Source organism: Hemiscyllium ocellatum, chromosome 10 (assembly GCF_020745735.1).
Source record: "Hemiscyllium ocellatum isolate sHemOce1 chromosome 10, sHemOce1.pat.X.cur, whole genome shotgun sequence".
Classification (NCBI taxonomy): domain Eukaryota; kingdom Metazoa; phylum Chordata; class Chondrichthyes; order Orectolobiformes; family Hemiscylliidae; genus Hemiscyllium; species Hemiscyllium ocellatum.
Genome location: NC_083410.1, coordinates 11,487,298 through 11,510,387, shown reverse-complemented (window position 1 = coordinate 11,510,387; position 23,090 = coordinate 11,487,298). Strand labels below are relative to the sequence as shown.

The 23,090-nt window shown below is 38.3% G+C and overlaps 1 protein-coding gene across 1 annotated transcript in view; it reads right to left on the bottom strand.

Moving 5' to 3' along the window:
- The window catches only part of nrbp1 (nuclear receptor binding protein 1), a 110,069-nt gene that overhangs the window by 39,527 nt on the left and 47,452 nt on the right, over nucleotides 1-23,090 (bottom strand). Inside the window, exon 7 of the mRNA XM_060831249.1 lies at nucleotides 7-90. Within this exon, the coding sequence (XP_060687232.1) occupies nucleotides 7-90 (84 nt within the window). The remainder of the gene's footprint in view (nucleotides 1-6; nucleotides 91-23,090) is intronic.

Below are 23,090 nucleotides of genomic sequence, written 5' to 3'. Positions count from 1 at the left end.
GCTTACCTCCATATTCTGGGGCAAAAAAGTGCAGGTTCTTTTGTTCCTCTCTACAGGTTTTCACATGGTTGTTAATTGTATCAGGTGCAACTGTGAAAAATAAAAATGTTTGGAAATTACAATAGGTACAATATTGTGGCTATAATTCTTTTAACAAAGGAATGGAAGCACAGGGGAGAAAAGGTCACTGGATTCAATCTATGTAAAGCAATTTGTTCCTCTTACCCCCACTGAATGCATTGATTTCTTACCTGAATTAATGTTGGTTACACCAGTATCGCAATGAAATATTTTTGAAAAGAACAAAAATATATATTGATTTTAATCAGAAGGAACTGCCCTGTTATTTTAATCATGAATTTCCTGCCAATCACCTCTAACAGATGAGGAAAGCTTCATAAACATCATCTTCCTCAATGACTGTACAGAAGAACTGCAAAAGACAAGACTTCAGTATTTGCAACAATCTTCAGCCTGAACAGCCAAGTAGATGATCCATCTCAGCAATCTACATAGATTCCAAATTTTCAGACAGTAAAATTTACTCCATGTGATATAGAAATGGCTCAGCATGTTGCACGTAACTCAGGTTTTGGACCTCAACATCCTGCTGCAATACTGAAGACTATTCTCTGAAATTCTAACCAAGCTGTTCAATACAGCTGCTGCACTGGCATCTGCATGATCAAACTGAAAATGCTCAAAAGGTATGCTGTGACCAGGAAATCAGGACAAATATTATCCAGCTAATTAGCACCCCAAATTGACAGAAGAGATTATTGACAGAATTATCAAACAGCTCTTTTTCTCAAATGACTTGTCCCTAAAAACTTTGTTTCAGCCCTAACAGGTCAGCTCTCTCCAAACCTCATCAGACCCGTGGTCCAAACAGGATACAGAGCACTCAATTCCAAACGTAAGGAACAAATGACCATCCTCCAGGGTAACTACGGGGCAATATTTGACCATTCACGGCACAAAGGAACATGAGTAAGTTTGAAGGCAATAGCAATGAGGGAAAGCTCTCTATTGGCTGCAGTTATGTCTAGTTAAAAAAAAGACACTAGTTGCTCGAAAGCAATTATATTGGCATCAGGGTATTGCTGTAAGGAGTTCCTTTGGGTTATAGTTAAGCCTAATCATTTCCAGCTGCTCCACACATGAAGAAGTGGGAGTAATGCAGTACAATGTTCAATTCCATTCCCAGTGCTCCAGGAAATGAATGTTTATGCCCAAATGCACATGGGCTGTACATCAATCAGACTGGGTTGAAAGAGAGCAATAACTCGTGCCATATAAGTTCCAGGCAATCACCATTGAACAGAACATTGCCTCTACTTCATATGCAATGGTATTATTTAGCAGCAGGAAAGTAGACTTAAGATGATCAGATCAGCCATCATCTAACAAAGCAGACTCACTGGGCTGAATGGACTACTTCTGCTCCCATGTCTTATTGTCAAATCCACCATCTTCAGCATCCTGGAGGATGCCATTTACCAGATACTTAACAGGTCCAGCAACATAGAATAACAGCATGAAGAGCAGGACTCAAATTTTCCAAGTTCTTTCTCATCATGTACAGATACCAGACGGGAGTAAGGTAGAATGCTCTCCACTTGCCGAGATACAAACAGCTCCAACTGCATATGCAACTCAATCACCAAGCTTGATTGCTATCTCATCCATCATCAGCACATCATTTGTGCAGAAATTCACAAAGCCTCTTACATAGTAGTTTTTAAACCCCTGACTCTACTCTATTAAAAGTAAGGGTAGCAGCAGAAAGGAATATTGAACAAAGTTAATTCCAAGTCAGGAGTATGTTTATAATCTCCACCCAATCTTTGCAACTTGATCAAAATACAGGAATTTCTCTTTTACATCACACAGACATTAGCGCTTTCAAGAAGGTGGTACCATCACCACCATCTCTGGAAAAGTGAGGGGTAAGCAATAAACATTGATTTTGGCTGTGATGCTCAAATCTTTTGAAGGAATAAGCATTATACTGTTAGGTGAATTTGAAAGTATGTTGCATTTTATTTGATGAAAGGGAGCACACCAGAGGTAAACTAGGCCCTGTCCTTAAACAAGGTCCAGTCATGTGGATGAACACCAATCTAGAATCAAAGCCATGACTCATTTCAGCCTATCTTTATAAGTCAATTTAGTGCCTAAACCAAGATCCAACTATCTTCAGCATATTTAGCAAAGAGCAGAGATCAACCTAGGACACACACAGTTTCTGGAATAACACCACCAAATATTCCACCGTCAAGTCAGTAAATCACTGAAAACCTGATGAAGATTTAAGTAACCCATTCAAATTACCTAGCTCATTTGTAAAATATCATTCGTAGTGAATCTAAAAATTTGGCTCATACTTTTGCTTGGAACTCAATGTAGTGAAGCCGTAATAAAATGAGGGCCTCCCAATGTAAAGTTCTTAATGTTAACTATTTAGATCTGCAACTATTTTGTCAGTCATATTTTTTGCTTTTAAAAAGCAATCCTTCTTTATCAGCCGTCAAACAAATTAAGTTGGCAATTTAAGATCCCTAACTTTGGAAGAAAGTATACTCAGGAAAAACAGAAAGTGTACTTTACCTAAAACAGGCTGTTGACTGCAATGATTAGACTACTTACAGCGTGGAAACAGGCCCTTCGGTCCAACAAGTCCACACCGACCATCCGAAGAATAACCCACCCAGACCCGTTACCCCTTCACCTAACACTTTGGGCAATTCAGCATGGCCAATTCACCTAACCTGCACATTTTTGGACTGTGGGAGGAAACCGGAGCACCCAGAGGAAACCCACGCAGACACAGGGAGAATGTGCAAACTCCACACAGACAGTTGCCTGAGCCAGGAATTGAACCTGGGTCTCTGGCGCTATGAGGCAGCAGTGCTAACCACCGTGCCACCACTTGACTTAGACTTGAACTTGGACTATTCTGTAACAAAAACACAAACACAAAATGCTGCAGAAACTCAGCAAGTCTGGCAGCATCTGTGGGAAGAAAGCAGAGTTAATGTTTTGAGTTTGGTGACTTTCTGATGAAGTCACTGGACTCAAAACATCAAATCTGCTTCCCACCATCCCCACAGACGCCAGAGAGATCTCTCGGGTCTGCAGTTCTTTGTTTTATTATATTGGACAATTCTGTGTTTTTCACTTCTGTGCCAGATAGCAATGTTTTTCTTGGCAGGTCTGAAAAGGAGATTTGTTCCCACAATGCAGTATTGTTACTGTGGAGAACCATCCCTACCAAATAAAATCATGACTTATTCTAATATCAAGTAGAGGCAGCTGTCTTCATCATTTCCATGAAACTGCCATTCCTATTTTTAGAGGCTACTTAATATCTTATCTGAACAAAGCTTTCACTTAATTAGTTAGAAATTAGTGATTTATTACCAACTTTGTGCTTCAAACCTAATATTTCAGCAAATGGAAAAGTTCAATTGCTAACACTGAGCAAGTCACTGATATCTGCAACTAGTTTCAAAACTCCATTTTGGTGACAATAAATTTTTATACAAGTTCAGTTAGTCAATTTTAAATTGGAACAAAAACGAAAAGTTTGCATACATTTACGTGTTATGATGAAGTCACATCTGATAAATCAGTAAATTCATAAGTTAGAAATTTAAAGTGGTGAGATACGAATGTACGTGGTTTTTATCCTCATGAACAATTTTTAAAATTGTGCTTTATTTATACAATTGTTAGTTTGGTTAAATACACAGATCAGAAAGTTCAGACTGGTACTTGGTTCTACAAGAATCCGAGGACAAAAGATGAATAGAATTTAAATTGAACACCAACCTGCACGGATGTTCACATTATTTTATAAGTTATCACTTCAAAACTCAAGAATTTTATTATAACACTCTAGCATGTTAAATAGGTTGATCCCAGGAAAGAATCGGACCAATTTAAATCTGGTGACATGGTTTTAAATCATTCCAAAGTTGGGATACCTATGCTTGGAGAAACACTATTTGATTTCTATAACTCAAGCAAAGGAGGTAGGCAACAAATTTAACCAGCCCACCACATAAGTTAGACCATATCTACCATAGCAGATCAGAAGCTCAATAGTCCACAAAAACTGGCTTATTTTCTAATTCCCCAGAGCCAAACACCTGTAAGACACAAGCTCAGAGTGCTTTTACCCCAAAATTCACCATGTTTCTCTCTCCACACATGCAGTCAGATGTGTTGAGGATTTCCAGAATTTTGTTTTTGTTTTTTGTTTTATTTCAGATTCTGAGGAAGGGTCTCTGGACTCAAAATGCTAACTCGGCTTTTTCTCCATAGATACTGCCAGAACTACTGAGCTTATCCAGCAATTTTGGTTTTTGTTTATGTAATGTTTTTCTTTTTGTGCTGTACACCATTACCAACAATATATACACAGTTAGAGAATGACTTTTTAAAAACAAAATCTAAATTATGAAGAAATTAAAAACAAAATACAACACATCTGGCAACATCTGTGGGAGCAAGAAACAGAGTTAGTGTTTGAGTACATTAGACCTCTTCTTCAGGTTCTTGTTGGATGGGGTTTTTTTTTGCATTTTGGTTTTATTTCAGATCTCCAATATCTGAAGTATTTCCTTTTAATTCAATTACGACGGTTCGGTAAGATTCAAATTGGAGACACATACCTTTGGAGCAAGAGAGTTTGACATCCAACCAACACGAGTTAAAAGTTTTCTGTTCATATTTGTACTAGCCTTTCTTACATCAATACTGCAACTTATCTAAAAATGCCTTGTGGAGCTCTACGAGTCAATATGGACATTGGCCCAGTTTTGGCAGGTCAGTAATTCATTAAATGCCATGTCCCATCCAAGAGTGAGTAAGGAAAACATGAATCCAAACATCAGTGAAACTTAAGGCAAACTACAGCACTGTTACGTGCAACTTCTGAGACAATGGTCATCAAATCATATCACGGCTTACAATTTAAACCAGAAGCTGACTGAATATATGTTCTTCTGCTGTACAAATTCCAAGAATTGACAACAACACACAACGTATTTAGTTTCAGGAACCTGATAATTCTTGCTTGAATACTAATTTTACAAACACCAGCATCAAAGTCACTGTTTGTTCAGAAGCAGACAGAACAGCAAAATGTATTGTGTAGGGAAAAGCTTAAGTCAGCAACACAAGAGATGAAAAGCACAGTGACAGATAAAAGGATGAATCCTTCAAATCTGGAGAACACCACATTGCACATTAATGACTTGCGTGATAAAATGTTTTCTTCTATTAAGCACTTGCTCAATACTGACATTCAAGGGACCACAATTAAATAATTCTCATTCTGATTAAAAAAAATCTTAAAAATGGTTCTAAAATACTGATGCTTTACTGATCATTTTACTTACTGAATGTTTTAACATTGCTAATGTTCCAAGATGGCTCAAAATTAGTAGATTTGCTATTTTAGAATTTCAAGAATATATTATAACTCACAATATATACTGGCTACCAAAGGTATAGTCTCATTCATGATCACAAGATCTACGCTCTGTCGTAAGGTACGTTATAAAGTTAAAGACCCATAGCTGAAGAAGTTTCAACAAATTTAGCACTTTTTGATACCTATTTATAAATTCAAGAAAGGGCACTACAATAATGCATAACCAAGAGACCAACAAATCTACAGTGACAAAATATATGTTGAGGGAAATACTGATGTAGATACTTCACAGCTAAAGGACATTTAAATATAGAACCTACAACATGGAAAGCAAGTCATTCAGCCCAACTATTCTATGTCAGTATTCACCTTCACTGTAGAAAAACAGCCCTAGTCCCATTTACCTGTTCTATGCTGATACTGCTTTCATTATCCCATCTAATCTTTTTTCTTAAAGAATTTCGGTCTCAAACAACAATGCATTGATCTCAAGTTCTTCTGGCTCTGTTCTCGTGCTCTTGTACTTAATTTTACTTTATGGCTGCTTGCTGTAGATCCTTCAATTACTAGCGACAATTTATTTGCATCTACACTGTCCTATCATTCCTCATTTTAAACACCATCACTCGTAATATATGCAATCCGAAGCTTAAAGAAAAAAGTTTTTCCATGTTGTTCTTGAATAGAAACATGAAGGATGAATATGCTTAGGATCAGCATACTGACAGGACAGCAAACAAGATGAAACATAACCAAATATACAGCTTGATCGTACATTTGGGGTGTGTGTGTGTGTGTGTGTGTGTGTGTGTGTGTGTGTGTGTGTGTGTGTGTGTGTAGAAACAAGGTGATAAAATTAATATTTCATAGATTGAGATGGCAAGCTTAATGTTGATCACCACAGAAAGCAGAGCTGCTTACCAAGTCTGCCTTGTCATCGTCTCACAATGGTTTTAGATAATTTATAAACTGTCATATTTCTCATTCTCATCTCAACTGACTTTGGAAGCACTTCAAGAACACTATCTGCTGTAAAGCAGTTTGGGGATTTTATTTTTGTTTAAAGCTGGATCTGGAATGGTAAGGATCAGAAATCAGATGTACAATTCTAATCAGAAGCAACTATGGAATTATCGTCAAAATATGCATACCGCAATGGCTGAAAACAGATTTTAAAAAACAATTCTTTTTGCTAGACATTAGAAAAGAAATAGTAAATAAATGTGGCGCATATTCAGATCAAAGAAGCATGTGTGTAGGCAATTTACTTGTAATTTCTGATGCAAGGTTATTAATCTGAAACATGAACTCTTGCTCTCTCCACTAATGCTGGTTTAAAGCCTGCATTGATGAAATTTGGAATTTAGAACGAGTTTATTTAAAGATCAATTTGCTCAAAATCAAAATGAGATTCAAGAAAATTCAAAGTTATCAAATAAACTGAGTAAATCTGAAACCTGAACAGGTGGAAATGATTGTTTTGGAGTAAGAACCAGCAGAAGTAGAGCTACTGACTGTAACTTCATGCACAATTAAATGTAATTTTTCCACTGTATAAACTCTGTTTTGTTCAATTGTAATAGCAGGCAAACTACTTCACTGATACACTTGATTCTTTAAAATCCATAATCTCACCCATTTTACAAAACCTTTAGCAGCAATTTATACAAAAGTGGACTGTCAAAGGGATTAAATACTGTTACTGACTTGTATGTTGTTCTTGAACTTCTCGCACAGTTTCGAACCCAGCCAACATTTTGTTTCCATAAGGGTCATAAAGCACAAGTTTATGACAAAGCTGGCAATATTGTATAGAATTAAGAAAAAAAAAAGTGTCTCTATTGTGTACAGAAATATATCTGCCATCTGTGAAAACCATCCAACATGTTAGGTTCTGCCACGTGAACTAACTGCAAAAGATGCTTTAAAGTGATATGGAAGCATGAATATGGTAATCTCATGTGATGCTTCTGTCAAAGGAAGTCAGTAGAATGATTTTCCCCATGAACTTTGAACCAGAGAAGAGATGACTTCTTGATTTCAACCCTAAGGAATTAGCACTGTATTAGCAGAATGAACCAGTGTGTGGAGTGGACGACAATTAATTTTCACAAAAACTTGCAAACACTTTTCTTGTCAAACTATCATCCAATTCAAGACCAGTAACTGGCACCAAAAAACAGAGAACAGCAAATATATCCAAAAACTGTTGGTCTAAACTAACACCTGCCCTTAACAAGGCTGGAATGTCTCGAATTAGCAATGAAGAGTTTACTTTTGAAACACTAAATTATTTAAAGTGAACTTGCATTTATATAGCACTGTTCACATTCTTGGGACATTACAGTGTGATTCACAGTTCATGAAGGCTGAAAGCTCTGGTCCTATATTGTACTGTTCTGTGTTCTATGAGCTGGTTTTGAAGTCAATTGCTTTGTGTTTATGCAAACAATATACAAAACAAGGTCCCACAGATAGAAATTACATCAATAACCAATGACTGAGGGATACGTATTGGTCACTTCACTGGTGAAGTGGTGTTTTGCCCTTAAAAAGAGGTTATCATGAGATTACACATCCTGCTATACCAACAGCCAGGTACAATATTAATTGTGCAATTTCTCTACAGTGAAACACCAACCTAGGCTATGTGACCAAAGCCTTAAAATTAGGGTTGAACCCACAACCTTCAGAATTCAAGAAGTTTGTGAGCTATCACTAAGCCAAGCCAACAGAGTATATCAAAGTGCAAGTTAACTAAAAAAAAAGTCTCAATGAGCTGGTTGGGCAATTGCTGGATAAAAATAAAAGTACTCTCTCTCTGCACCAACAGGATTGGAATTTCAGAGCTTGCCAATCACATCAATTTATCTGCTTCAATTAATGTGCTTCCCAGCAAGTAGTTTTTCCAAAAAGAATAAGTGGTCACGTTGTCTTGAAGAATGGCAACTGAAAAAGATCCTCTGAATATTTGGATCATGGTAAATGTTTACTTCTTGGAAGAGCCTTCTGCTCTGCCTGTTGGAAGCTGTGGTACAAATGATGTACAGACTAAAATCAATACAAACATATTGTGAAACATTATATTTTAGTAATTGCAAAGATTTGGTCTTTCTGGAACCCGAAATGGTCAGTGGTTTGCAAACTATTTTCAACGGTGATTCAAATTTTGAGATATGAAAACCACAAGCCCTTGATGAGGATGAAAAGGGCAAAGAATCTTTTTCAGATTTGGGAGTAAGGTTGTTTTAATATCGTCAGAACTCTACATTGGGTATTACTGCTTCAGAGTTCACAAAGCTAATTGGATGATGCACCGCTGCCCCCACCACATACACACACACACGGTGAGAGTGTTTGCTCCAAATTAAAAAACTACAAGTCCATGGTGATTTTCTGTTCTGTGCATGAACAAGTTGCCAAAAGACAATTTTCACTCAGAACACATTTTGCTCGAGAACATTAACTCTTGACAAAGAACAGTCACTTGCCAGACACTGCTGGAGCATCCACATGAAGAGGACAAAGCTTAGTCAGGTGTCATTTTATGGAACTCACGTCATTTTACAATACAAGGGTTACAAACTCCATATAAAGCCAACATTGCTTTTGTAAAGTGAACACATGCACTCATGCAAGAGCTAAGACTGCTAAGCATTCCCAACATAAATTGCTTACACTAACACATTTTAAAAGCTAAAAGACAAACATAACAATACACAGTCACATCACAGGAGCCGAGAAGTATCTCACCATTAGCAAATATCCTATGAAAGACTGTTCGCAACAGAGCGGCCGTAAGCGGGAAATAAAACAAGAAATTGATGAGTGATGGAACAGCGGGCATTCGCAAATACAAACAGCTGGGTTAGAACCACCAAAAGCTTCGAAACAAGACACTGCCTATACTGTAGCTAGATGGAAAAAATGGTGGCAGTGGAGTGTGATGAGAAGGTCATGGGGTGGGGGGGGTTGGGATTGGCTATGGAAGACAGAAGAGGATAGAAGACATGAAGGAGGCGAGTAAAAGGAAAATAAACCAAAAGAAGGATGGGGGATAAAGGAGTTTTGTGAATACATGAAATATATTGGTGCAATACTCTTGTTTAACTCACTTTTGGTTAACTTATAATTTCGCTAATGTGAGCTGAACAAAAGTTTACATACTGTATAGCAATTCAGCCCTCGTCTTAAGAGGAAATCACTTACCATAATAATCTGGTCAAATGGAGATTTTCTACAGTTTCTTTTAGTCTACCATGAAAATGGCCTTCATTTGTTAATTTTAAACAGAATGAGGACAAGTCAGGGTGGAGGACAATTATGGATAATTTTTTGAGTTATGCAAATTCATTAGAGATTAATAGTTTTCTAAGAGTAGAAAAATCTCCAGACTTCAAAATGGTCATTTTTCAGATTGGAAGTGAACATACAGTTCAAAAATTTCACTGAACTCTCACGTGCTAAAAATCAAATAGGCACTTTACACATGAGAATGAGTCCCTGCTACATCTCCCTCCTCACCTATGCTTTGAATGTCTCTTTTGAGACTGCAAGGACATTGAGAGAGAAATATACGGATACCAATATTTTCAAGACAGGCAAATCTTGCACACAAGAATCCCCTCCCTCTGACTATTTGGAATTGCTGCATGATACACCCTTCAGATTGTCCTCACTCATGAATGGAGATCCTACATTGCCCTTAAAATAAATTGACCACAAGTAATGAAACAAACACTTACGAGTTAGCATCAGGAATGAAGAATAATTGAGAAAGCCACCAATTAAAGTCCAATTTGCCAGTCTCTCCAAAAATGCAAAATAATTTTTTCAAATTTGATAATGGGATGTGGATGTCGCCAGCTGGGTCAGCATTTATAGTCCATCCCTAATTGCCCTTGAAATGCAAATCGAAGAACCCATGGGGATTTTGCAGAGCAGTATTTTTCAACAGGAGGAATAGGAATGCGCTACCTTGAAATGCAATGTAGAAACACTGGAACTTAATACTTATTGATGTTCTTTACTGAGAACTGTTATTCTGTGATAACTTCCCTTAAAAATTGAATGTTAGTCTATCTTTGGTCCAAGATATTAAAGAAGCCTTTAAACACTAAAGGTTGCTACTCCTGAACCTCAACAACTTGTAATGATCAACTTTAATGATCAATTAACTCAAAGAATTTATTCTCCAGGTCAGAGATCCAAACTCTCAAACATGGACTCAAAACTGGGCATATCATTTAAAAGCTACACCAAGATGGAATTCTAGAGTAGTGTCTTTCACACACTAAAACCATAGATTACTTGCAACCGAATAATAATACCCTGTCAAACAGCCAACTATAATTAACTACAGACCTAAGTTGCATCACCGTATAAAAATATGCTGGCTTACAGCATTGAAAAATTGCCTCACCCTAGGAACAAGAGGAATATTTGGCTATAATCACTATGAAAGTTGGAATAGTTCTTTCCATGGAAGCCAAACAGTCAATTTTGAAATTCTGCATACCACACAAAAATTCAACAAATAGGCTTTTAACATCTCTTGAATAAAAGGATTTCAACTTTTAACAGATCTTCAAAGTGGTATTTTGCAACAAGACTATCAGAAACCAAAGTCATTCATTGTTTCTGTAGACAGAATTACCAACTCACTGAATCAGAACTAGAGCAACAGAGGTTCTGTTACTCCTTTAAACTTCTGATCTGTCCTTTACTGAGTGAGAAGCTGTTAAAAACAACCAGAGAATTGATTCAGAAAAATGTTCAAATCCTTGGTAGCTTTCAGCCAAAGAGCTATCATCTAGTTAATAGAAGCCATAGTGTGTGTCATCCGGTACTAGCAGATGATCAAATAATACCAAAACAAAGGAAACCGAATCAATGTGTTTTAATTTCAAATGAACTTTACCCAAAAAAAAAATCATGTCGAGTCAAATGCAAACAATGTTCTGAATGGATTCCAAATTACATTTTGGCAATACATGAAACCCTAACCTGTTATTACGTAGATCTATACTTTATAAACTAGCAAGAATTTCTGGGAAAGAGTTGGAAGTTCTGTTACCAAAAGGGTAACATGGTGTTTTTTTGTTAATATTCATGGAATAGCACAACAACGTTTTTAAAAAAAAAAACAAACTTTTATAAATAGTAATCTGTTATATTGATAGGAGGTCATCTATTGATGTTAGGCAGCATCACAAAAGGGGATGATTCAATTAGCATTTATTCAACAATTTTGGAACACAAAGAATTCTGACTAAGTGAGTCAGATTTTAAGTAAGGCTATTGCTACAACAGAAGGATATGCATTTCTCCACCAATTTGCAGATACTTTGTTGGTATGAGGAATTACTTTAAATAGCAAATTGCTTTAAAATGGTTTTGTCTACATGAAAAAGGACGAGGAAACAAATTCAACAATTACTTAATTCTTGCAAAGTTATTACTTAAAAAGGAGAAAAATAAAATGCGAATAAGCACAACTATGCCAATTGGACCAAGCCTGCTCCATCATTCAATGAAGGTCATGGCTGATTTGCTATGTTTCAAGTTTAACGTTCCCCCAACTCGTGATAAACATCGATTCCCTTGGATAATAAGAGGTTACCTCCACCTTCAAAAATATTCAACAACTCCAATCACCACCCCTCTGAGGCACAGACTTCCAAAGTAGTCAGCTGAATAAAGTTCGATTACTGTTGGATAATGGTGAATAACAGTCCATTAATCATACCTTAGGTGGTGGATAGGCTTAGGGAAAGGGAAGGTGAAAGTGAGCCATCCGTGGCACTGTTCCCCAGCCTCTGAGCTACAGTATTTGTTTAAAAGCCAAGCACAGTACTGGGGATGCTGGAGACCAAAAATAAAAACAAAAGTACTGTACAAACTCATCTGACAGCATCTGTGGAGAAATGAACATGATAAAGAGTCCAATTCAACTTCTTTGGGACTGAAGGAATCTGGAACTTCATTCTTTTCATGTTGTTGACAAAAGGGAAAAGGGGGTAAATGGTAAAAGATGCCCAGAGCAAAAGGCAAACCAAGCTCTCATGGCACTAAAGAGAATTTTGATGTATTCATGCTGAATGAACATTACATGAACACTGTCTTCCATTAGATTACCTCTCTTTTGATCCCACCAACCCCCATACCACTTTTGTTCTGGATGCTTACCATTGTTCTACTTGCTCCTTCTCCCCCTTTGTCAACAATTTAAAAAAAACATCATTTCCCAGACCCTTGAGTTCAAAGAAATCATATCAGGCTTGAAGCATTAACTTTATTTCGCTCTCCAGAGATGTTGCCAAAGCTAAGTTTCTCCAGCCATTTGCTTTTACTCCAGAATTTATCATCTAGTTTGGTCAAGTCTCTGGTTAATGACAATCACCAGGACAACTATTCAGCAATGGCAATATTAGTGAATGCTGTGATGGTTGGAACATATATTACCTATCATTTTATGAGCACGAACTTGCATGCTGTCCAGGTCTTGCAACATAAACACTGACAGTTTCAGTATCCAATGCATGTGAATGAGGCCAAGGATTGTAATCATCAGTGAATGTTTCCAATTCTGACCTTGCGTTGTACACAAGGTTATTGACCAAACAGCTGATAGTTGGGTCTAAGTCCTACAGCTGAAATATCTGGAGGGGATTCTTAGAGATAGGGTTTCCATGCATTTGGAGGGGGCAAGGACAGATTAGGGATAGCTAGCACGGGAAATTGTTCTGCAAACTTGATCTAGTTTTTTTGAGGATATAACCAGAAGAATTGATGAAGGCAAAGCAGTAACTGTTATCTACATGGATTTTAGGAAAGCTTTTGACAAGATTCCAAATCATAGGCTGATCAGGAAAGTTAGATCACATGAGACTCCGAGCTTGCCAATTAGATACAAAAAGTTGTTTGATAGTAAGAGACAAAGGCTGGTGGTGGAAGGTTGCTTTTTGGATCATAGGCCTGTAACAGCTGTGTCCCACCGGGATTGGTACTAGGTGCACCGTTATTTATATGGACAATTCAGATGAGAATATAGCAAGCATAGTTAGTAAGTGTGCAGATAATACCAAGCTTGGTGCTACAGTGGACAGTGAAGGTGGTTATCTAATATTACAAAGAGATCTTGATCAATTGGGCCAATGGGCTGAGATGTGCCAGATGGAGTTTAATTTGGATAGATGTGAGATATAACATTTTGGTAAAACAAACAAGTGCAAGACTTATACAGTTAATAGTAGGCCACTGGGGAGTGTTGTTTAACAGAGAGATCTAAGGGATTCAGGTACATAGCTCTTTGAAAGTTGTGTCACATGTAGACAGGGTAATTAAGGCTTTTAGCATGCTAAAATGACTGCCAGACTACTCAGACCCCTTGGCATCATGGTTGCTCACAAACACACCAATCACACTCAAACAGTAGCTAATGAACTTGAAAGATTCTATACAGACAACAAGCAAAACTAATGTAATTTACAAAATACCATGCAAGGACTGTGACAAACACTACATTGGACAAAACAGGCAGAAAACTAGCCACCAGGATACATGAACATCAACTAGCCACAAAATGACATGACCCTCTCTCACTAGTATCCTTACATGCAGATAAGGACGGACACCACTTCGACTGGGACAACACATCCATCCTAGGATGAGCGAAAAAGAGACACACATGAGAATTCCTAGAAGCATGGCATTCCAACTGGAACTCTATCGTAAAACACAGTTAGACCCCATCTACCACCCCCCAAGAAAGAACAGGAAATGACATCACCACAGGAAATGGTGTCACCAAACTAAAGAAACCCAAACATATAAATAGAAAGCAGGAATTATCAACACTGCTTCGCCCGGAGGCTCACTGAAAATGTTACCTAGTAGGGTGACAAACCATCTGGAAATAAACCTTCCAGCTCAGCGAGCAAACTTACATCCAGAACCTCAACCTGAGCTACAAATTTTAAAACTCGCGAAACATGCTTGCCTTCATTGCTCAGACCATTGCAGTTGGGACATCATGTTGAGGTTGTACAGGACATTGGTGAGGCCATTATTGGAGTAGAGTCTTCTGGTCACCGGACTAAGGAAGGATATTATTAAATTGGAGAGGGTTCGAGTTATAAGGCATAAGATGAGACTAATTTAATTAAAGCATTGGAAGTTGAGCAAAGATGTTAGAGATTTATAAGATCATGAAAGACCTGGATAAAGAGAATAGCAAATGTCTTTTCCCTAGTGTAGGGGAGTTCAAACTAGAGGGCATATTTTAGGGTGAGAGGAAAAAAATTTAAAAAGGGACTCAAGGGGCAACCTCCTCCAGACGGTGGTTCGTATGTAAAAATGAAGTGGTAGATGCAAAATTGTGAGACTAAGAAGAAAAAGGAAGCATACATAAAAAAGGTCCAGGTAACTGAAAACAGACAAAGCTTTGGAAGAATATCAGAAAAGTAGGACCAATCTCAAATGAGGAATTAAGAGTGCTAAAAGGGGTCATGAAATATCTTTAGCAAACAGGGTTAAGGAAAATCCCAAAGCTTTTTATTCATATATAAAATGCGAGAGAGTAACGATAGAAAGTAACCAGAGAAAGGACTGGCCCACTCAAGGATAAAGGAGGGAAGTTATACGTGGAGTCAAAGAAAACGGATGAGATTCTTACATAAGTACTTTGTGTCGGTATTCACCAAGGAGTGGGACATGATGGATGCTGAAGTTAGGAATAGATGTTTGATTACTCTAGATCAAGTCGGCTTAAGGGAGGAAGCATTGGGTATTCCAAAAGGCATCAAGGTGGACAAATATTCAGGTCCAGATGGGACTTATCCCAGGTTACTAAGGGAAACGAGACAGGAAAGAGCTGGCGCCTTAACAGATATCTTTGCAGCAAACTTAAACACAAGAGAGATCCCAGAGGGCTGCAGAAGGGGAGAAGGGCAGCAGGGATAATCCAGGTAATTATAGACTGGTGGGCCTTCTGTGGTAGGGAAGCTGCTGGAGAAGATACTGAAGGATAAGATCTATTTACATGTGGGAGAAAATGGGCTTATCAGTGATAGGCAACATGGTTTTGTGCCAGGAAAGTCACGTTTTACCACCTTAATAGAATCTTTTGAGGAAGTGAAAAAGTTGATTGATGAGGGAAGGGATGTAGATGTCATATACGTGGGAGTTCATCAAGGCTTTTGATAAAATTCCCCGTGGTAGGCTGATGGAGAAAGTGAAGTTGCATGGGGTCCAGGGTGTACTAGCTAGATGGATAAAGAACTAGCTGGGCAACAGGAGATAGAGTAGTGTAGAAGGGAGTTTCTCAAAATGGAGACCTGTGACCATGCTGGGACCACTGTTGTTTGTGATATACACAAATGATCTGGAGGAAGGTATAGGTGGTCTGATTAGCAAGTTTTCAGATGACACTAAAATTGGTGGAGTAACAAATAGTGAAGGGGACGGTCAGACAATACAGCAGAATATAGATAGATTGGAGAGTTGGGCAGGGAAATGGCAGATGGAGTTCAATACAGGCAAATGAGAGGTGACACATTTTAGAAGATCCAATTCAACAGCAAATTATATGGTAATAGAAAAGCCCTGGGGAAAGGTGATGTACAGAGGGATGAGTGTGTTTAGGTCCATTGTACCCTGAAGGTGGCAAGGCAGATCGACAGAGTGGTCAACAAGGCACACGGCATGCTTTCAGTCATCGGACAAGGTATTGAGTACATGATACATGAATGGGCAGGGAGCCGAAGGATACAGATTCTTGGAAAATAAGCTACAAGTTTATCTAAATGATCTGGATTGGCACAGGCTTGGAGGGCTGAAAGGTCTGTTCCTGTGCTGTAATTTTCTTTTTTACAACATTTAAAAGACATTTGGATAAATATTTGAATAGGAAAGGTTTACAGGGAAATGGGTCAACTGCAGTCAAGTTGGACCAGTTTAGTTTGGGAAACTTGGTTGATACGGACGATTTGGACCGATGGGTCTGTTTCCATGCTGCGTGTTTCAATGATATGTCTTCAGCCAATAGACATCTTGACCCAATTGCCAATAGCTTCAATTTTGCTTGAGGCCCATATGCCAGGCTCAGTCAAGCAAAGTCACTTCACATCTCACCTCTGGAATTCAGCTCGAAGACAAGAAAGGCCATATAAGACCATTAGAAACAGGAAAAGGAGCTGGCCATTCAGCCTCTTGCGCCTTACCCCCATTCAACAGAATCATGGCTGATCCGATAGTCCTCACATTCACCTTCCTGTGTTTACACCACAATCCTTGATTCGTCAACTGATCAAGAACCTCAGTCTTAAATATATACAAGGACTCAGGCCCCACAGTTCTCTGCAGTTCTAAGGAGTTCCAAAGACTCTCAACCCTCAGAAGAAATTCCTCCTCATTTCAGCCTTCAAATAAAGTTTAAGGTGCCAATTTGAGTCGATGATCTCTGGTCCTAGACTTTCCCAACAGGGGAAACAGTCTCTTAGCACTTACCCTGTCAAACCTCTTAAAAATCCCATATGTTTCAATGAAATCAACTTTCATTCTTCTAAATTCCAATGAGTGGAGTCCCAACATGTTCAACCTTAGTTAATAAGACAATCCATCCAGACCAAGGATTATCCTTGAGGTTTCTCAGATGTGCTTCCAATGAAATGAGGTCTTTACTAAAATAAGGGGATCAAAACTGCTTTAAGTGCACCACAAGATCTCAGCAGCACCTTGTGCAGATGCAGTAATACTTTCCTATTCTTGTGCTCCTTGAAAGAAGAACCAACATTCCATCAGCCTTCCTGATTACCTGCTGCACGTGTGCCAGCTTTGCATTTTGTGTGCAAATACCTCCAAGTCTGTGTGTGTTATGGGCATTATTTCAATGGTGAAAAACTACGATCAAACAAGCCTGTTGCTCCCTGCACAATTGATGTTAACTTCACCATTTGTATCCTAATTCCAGAAACACAACAAATATTCTCAAATAATTTGTGCAACTCATTGTTACAATCCAGTTTAATTTATTCTGTCTCAAGCGCACTGATGAATACAAGGCACAGACTAAGTATACCAGATAATGAGACAGAGGATAAAAATACAAGTTAAGTAAATGCTAGAACTAGTTTTACAGAAGTAGTGAGAAAGCTGTAAGAGCTACCAAGCAAGCAAGAAAACAAAAACTAGATGCTGTGAAAGCTTAACAGTTCCATGTCAATGCAGCAAGAGATTGACGACCACTAGTTAAGTCTCATTCTTTACAAATTCTCTTGCTTACACACAAAGTAATATGGAATCAATAATAACCTGGAATTTTAAAATATCCAGCTTAATGATGACAATGTAACCAGCATAACCATCAAACTGCTGCAGTACACAGTAACAGTAACTCAGTTATGAGGCTCACCAATGCAACTGCTACTATTAAAGAAAAGCAAGTCAAATCCACAGGACACCAGGTTATAGTTCAACAGTTTTATTTGAAATCACAAGCTTTTGAAGCATTGCTCCTTCATCTGGTGAAGTCCACTTGACGAGGGACCAGTACTTAGAAAGCTTGCAATTTCAAATAAATTTGTTGGACTATAACCTGCTGTCCTGTGGATTCTGACTTTGAACATGCTAGTCCAATACCAGCACCTCCACATCATAAACAGAGAAAGAACAAGATCTTAACAAGTGTCATTTTCCAATTCAAAGTTACAAATTGCATTTGGAAACATTCTATAAATTTGATATAAAAATCGATGGACCAAAAGTCAGATGGCTCAAAATTTCTTATCTGGTACTGGTTTGGAAGGTCTTCACCAAAACTGCAACAGTCCAGAAAAGTAGTCAAACTACACTCAAACAACACTGTTATCCATAGGCCCTGAAGCAAAAGGCATGGTGGTCTGTCCCCTCTAAAAAGCACATATATTCTTTCTGAAGGGTCATGATCAAAACTGGTCAGTACTCATTTGTTCATAATGCTATTCAACATGTGTATATTTGTATCCTAATTTCCCTGTAAACACAACAATCCCTTTACTTAATTCCTCCATAACATTGTCATGGTATTCAAATCACCAGCTACATTATTGCTCACGTTAAAGGAAGTTGAGTGTATTTATCTCCTGCCCATATTAATAAATCTAGTTCCAAATCTAGAACTGCAACATCTATCCCTAAATTCCTATCCATTTTTACCAGAATAAACAACCATTTAATAAAGTGAAAATAGGGGAAAGTAAAATTTATCTGATTATCTTTTGTACTGGTCTTTGGTGTGCAGGCTGTCAGAGGTTAATTTTTGTGATACAGCTGTAATCATATCACGTCATGTTAAGTATGACATGAGAACTGCTACTTGAGATCTGTCATATTCATTGATTCAGGATTAAAATCTAAAATCTCATAGTGAACAATCCTCTAGGTAATAGTGATCATAACAGGAAGAATTTCATCTGGGGTCTGAGTACAAGAAACATGGGCCTGAATTGAGCACCTTCAATTTTAACAAAAGAAATCCAAAATGAGATAGCTAAAGCAGGCTGGGGGGAAAAAAAAAATCGGTAATGAAATGTGTTATGTAAATAGGATTAGAAATTTAAGGAGAGATGTTTCATAATTTAAGACTAGACGAGAAAGACCAACCACGTGCAGCTAAATCATTCCCCAGGAATAAATCACAGGTAATTTCTCGACTACCCCAACGCAATTAGTCTAGACAATTGGATTTTTTACATTGAAACTGGAATACAGAACAACCTCGATTATCCAAACGAGATGGACAGGGAGTATTTTGTTCAGATAACTAATCAGAATCGGGTAAATATCTTAAATCAAATTAAAATGAACAGGAGGTTGAATTAATTTAATATTTAAACATTTGCACCAGACAGAGACAGTTCAGCCAGTGGAAAGACCACCCTTGGGTGTACACCAAGCCACCATCTCCAACCTTTTCAGCCAGACTCTGAGGCCACCTTTTCCTCTACTTTGCTTCTTCTCCTTCAGGTGTCTCCCCTTAACAACCACCAGCCCTGCGCTTCCTCCACTGCCACCGGGAGAAACTGCGGCCTCACAAGGCTGAGGCACAAAGCGGATGCAATGCTGTCTATCTCTGGGTCCTCACACACGACAGTTCCACCCTCTTCTGGAAACCCATCTCAGGAGCTAGAGAACCATATCCTCCTATTAAATTAATCTCAATCATTTCATATTTTAAAACAGAAACAGAAAGAAAGAACGAAAATAAATGACAGAGGCAGAGAGAGAGAGAAGTTGCTGAGTTCACTGGTAGGCAATCTGTCTTGGAAAGAGAGTTTCTGCAGGTAGTAACAGAGTCCAGTTTCCAATCTCAAACTTTGGGACCTGGGGATCTTTTTTGGATAATCCGAAATTCAGAAAATTGATGTTCGGATAACCGAGGTTGTTCTGTATAATATTCACCGATCTCATTTACCACCACCTTGACTTTCATTGAACTTTCTGGAGGGAAAAACCAAGCCCTTCTCCATGTGATCTAACCTTATTAACCAGCCTACCATGTGATGCCTTGTCAAAAGCCTTACTGAAGTCCATTTAGATCATATTCACCACTCTGCCTTCATCAATCCTCTGAGTTTTTTGAAGAAGTGACTAAATCAAGTTAGTGGAACACAATTTCCCACACATAAAGCCATGTTGACTATTCCTAATCAGTTCTTGCCTTTCCAAATACATGTAAATCCTACCCCTCAGGATTCTCCTCAAACAAGTTGCCAATCACTGATGTCAGGTTCAGTAGTCTATAGTTCCTTGGCTTTTCCTCACCATCTTTCTTAAATAATGACACATTAGCCAACCTCCAGTCTTCTGGTACCTCACCCATGGCTATAGATGATACAAATATCTCAGCAAGGATCCCAACACTAGCTTCCCACAAAGTTCTAGGGTACACCTGATCAGGTCCCAGGGATTTCTCCACTTTTATGTGTTTAAGATGTCTAACGCCACATCCTTTGTAATATGGTTTCTTTTTAGGTAGCGCTATTTATTTCCCCAAGTTCTGTAGCTTCTAAATCCTCCCCAGTCCACACTGATTCAAAATACTTGTATCCTACTTTAGTATCCTACCCTTCTCGGTTCCACACATAAGAGGCCTTGCTGAACCCAAGGGGGCCTGTTCTCTCCCAAGTTACTCTTTTGTACTTAATATATTTTGATTCTCATTTTTTTTTGCCATCATAACCTCAAGAAACCTCATCTGACAGTAAAGCATAAGTTTCATGTGCTTTATCTGTCAACTGAGTCTGCACGAACATTGCCCAGTCTTCGTCTGCCCAATTCACTTGTCTTTCTATTTTCATGCATATGAAGAACGGATAGAGGGAAAGACTGGAAAGTTTGTTCAGTGGTCCCTTTTCACTTTTACAGACCATCTAGCTTCTTTATGCTGGAGAAATCTACATTTGTACACCTCACGCCTACTTGTCTGTAACCTTGCTTCCTCACTCCTTGCTCCAACAGATGTATACCCTCCTTTTACAACATCTAGTAATCCTTTTGCACAATTCTTATTTTTTTATAGCAATCCTTTTTCCCATTTTCAGTCCACAACCAAAATGCAGAAAAATTAAAAGATACGGCCTTTACAGTGAGCTGCATTACGAAATTTCCTGACTCAAACATCCTGCATCAGGAATGCAAGTCTAGCATTATGAATGCATTCCTTGCCCTTCATTCCAGACCCCCACTGAAATGAAAATATTTTGACTCAAGCCCCTTGTGACCCTTTCTTACTCTCTTTTCCAGGGAAAAGAGCCCAGCTTGTTCATCTTTCCTAATGGGTTATAGTCTCTTAGTTTTGAAATCATTCTATTAAAACTTTCCTGCAAATCTCTGCATGGCTACTTTGAAATATTGATGTAACTGGTATTTGCCTCCTCAATGCACAAACTTGTCTGTTGTTTGACATTAAGATTTGAGACAGAGAAGGCGATGGGCAGCACATCTGGTTGCAATGGTTGCTGATGAGGCTCCAGAAGTAACCAATCTGAGTAAGTTGATGCATCTGTTTTTCGTCAGACAAGAATATTTACCAGGTAGGTTAAGTTATAATACTTAGCTGTGCTTGTTGTCAGTTCAGCAAGCCACGTCAATACTGTGAATGATGATGGTATTTTTAGGGACTTATGGTGCCATTAATGGTATTCTCAAGAAACTGTTTATCATTTTAGACAATTACGTTTCAACACAAAAAAGACTACCAGCATTCAAAAAACTACTCAGAAGACCTGTGAGTATTTTTGTTTTGATCTTCTTTATGATGTTTATCTTGGTTTTAAGATAAATTGTTTGGACTCTAATTTGAATCAGGCAACCCCTCCTAGCAATCGGAGATTCCTGTAGGTTCTGCCCAATTTCATGGAAAGAGTTTATTTAAATCTTTACTCCTGGTTGACAGCCAGCTAGATTAAGAAACAAGACATGCATCAGCTAGGATGGTCCAATTTGCTAGGATGGAGCCAAGGAGCAGAGAAAAGGATTGGAATGAACTTTGTGGAAGACCAGAGAGGACATCTGAAAGGAGTGGGATTGATGGACTGTGACTGAAAATTATTTTGGAAATCAGGTCATTGCACAAGCTATGATTTGATCAAGATCGCCACAGAAAACATCAGGGTATTGATGGCCAGGATTTGATCTGGGTGGCTAAATGTAACGTTGAGGTGGGTGTGATTAGATTAGATTGAGATGCTGTGATTGTATGGAGAAAAGTAGGTAAACTCAATGGATGATAGGGAAGCACTCTAGCTCTCATGTATCGCTTAATGACATGACCATAAAGAATGCATAGGGAAAGGGTTGTGTAAAACTGCTTACTTGATGGATCTGATCCTTTTGGCCTCCCTTTAGCTGCCAAGATTCCCAAGCTATGGGAAACACCTCCATCAGGTTAAGACTATCCAATGACTCCTTGTGTCGAGAACAATTCTTTCTTATGGTTGAGGTGAAAGTGGAGTGTCATTGTTGGCGAAAGATTTGCAGATTGTTTATGAATACTATGTTAGCATTATAGGTCCACATTCAGGTCAGTGGTTGTTGGCCAGAAGAGACAGTGATATATTGTTTGCTTGATGAGCAGCCCTTTTCTTCGGTTTCAGTCAGTCAGTCATTCTCTTCCAGATTTTGATACTTTTTTAAAAAATGATAAATACCATTTTTGTCATGATTGAGCATCTGCTTTCCTTCATGAAAGCTTTGAATCTTTTCTGAATTTTTTTTTCTGTCCCCTGTATAAAAATACTCCCTAGCATAGATCTGAGTCAAGTAGCTTTCTGGGCAGTATTGAATCAAGCATGCTGATGACATGGCTCCGTCATCTTAGATGCGAGATTAACATGGCCTCTAAACTCTTAATTCATAACACCGTTCTGATACAGCATTGATACTGTTATTCTAAGGCTTTGATGTGGTGCCTAAACATTGTCCAAGATTTAGTAATGTATAGAAACATTGCCTGATAGTCTTTTAGTTTAGTGGTGGGTCTTAAGTCATGTTTCTCAAAAAGTCAAGTATGTAATCTTTGAGCTACTTTGTTAGAACAAGTGATGCACTTCTCCAACAACGTTTACTTTATTGTGATAGATAGCTTCCCAGATAATGGAAGCAAGTT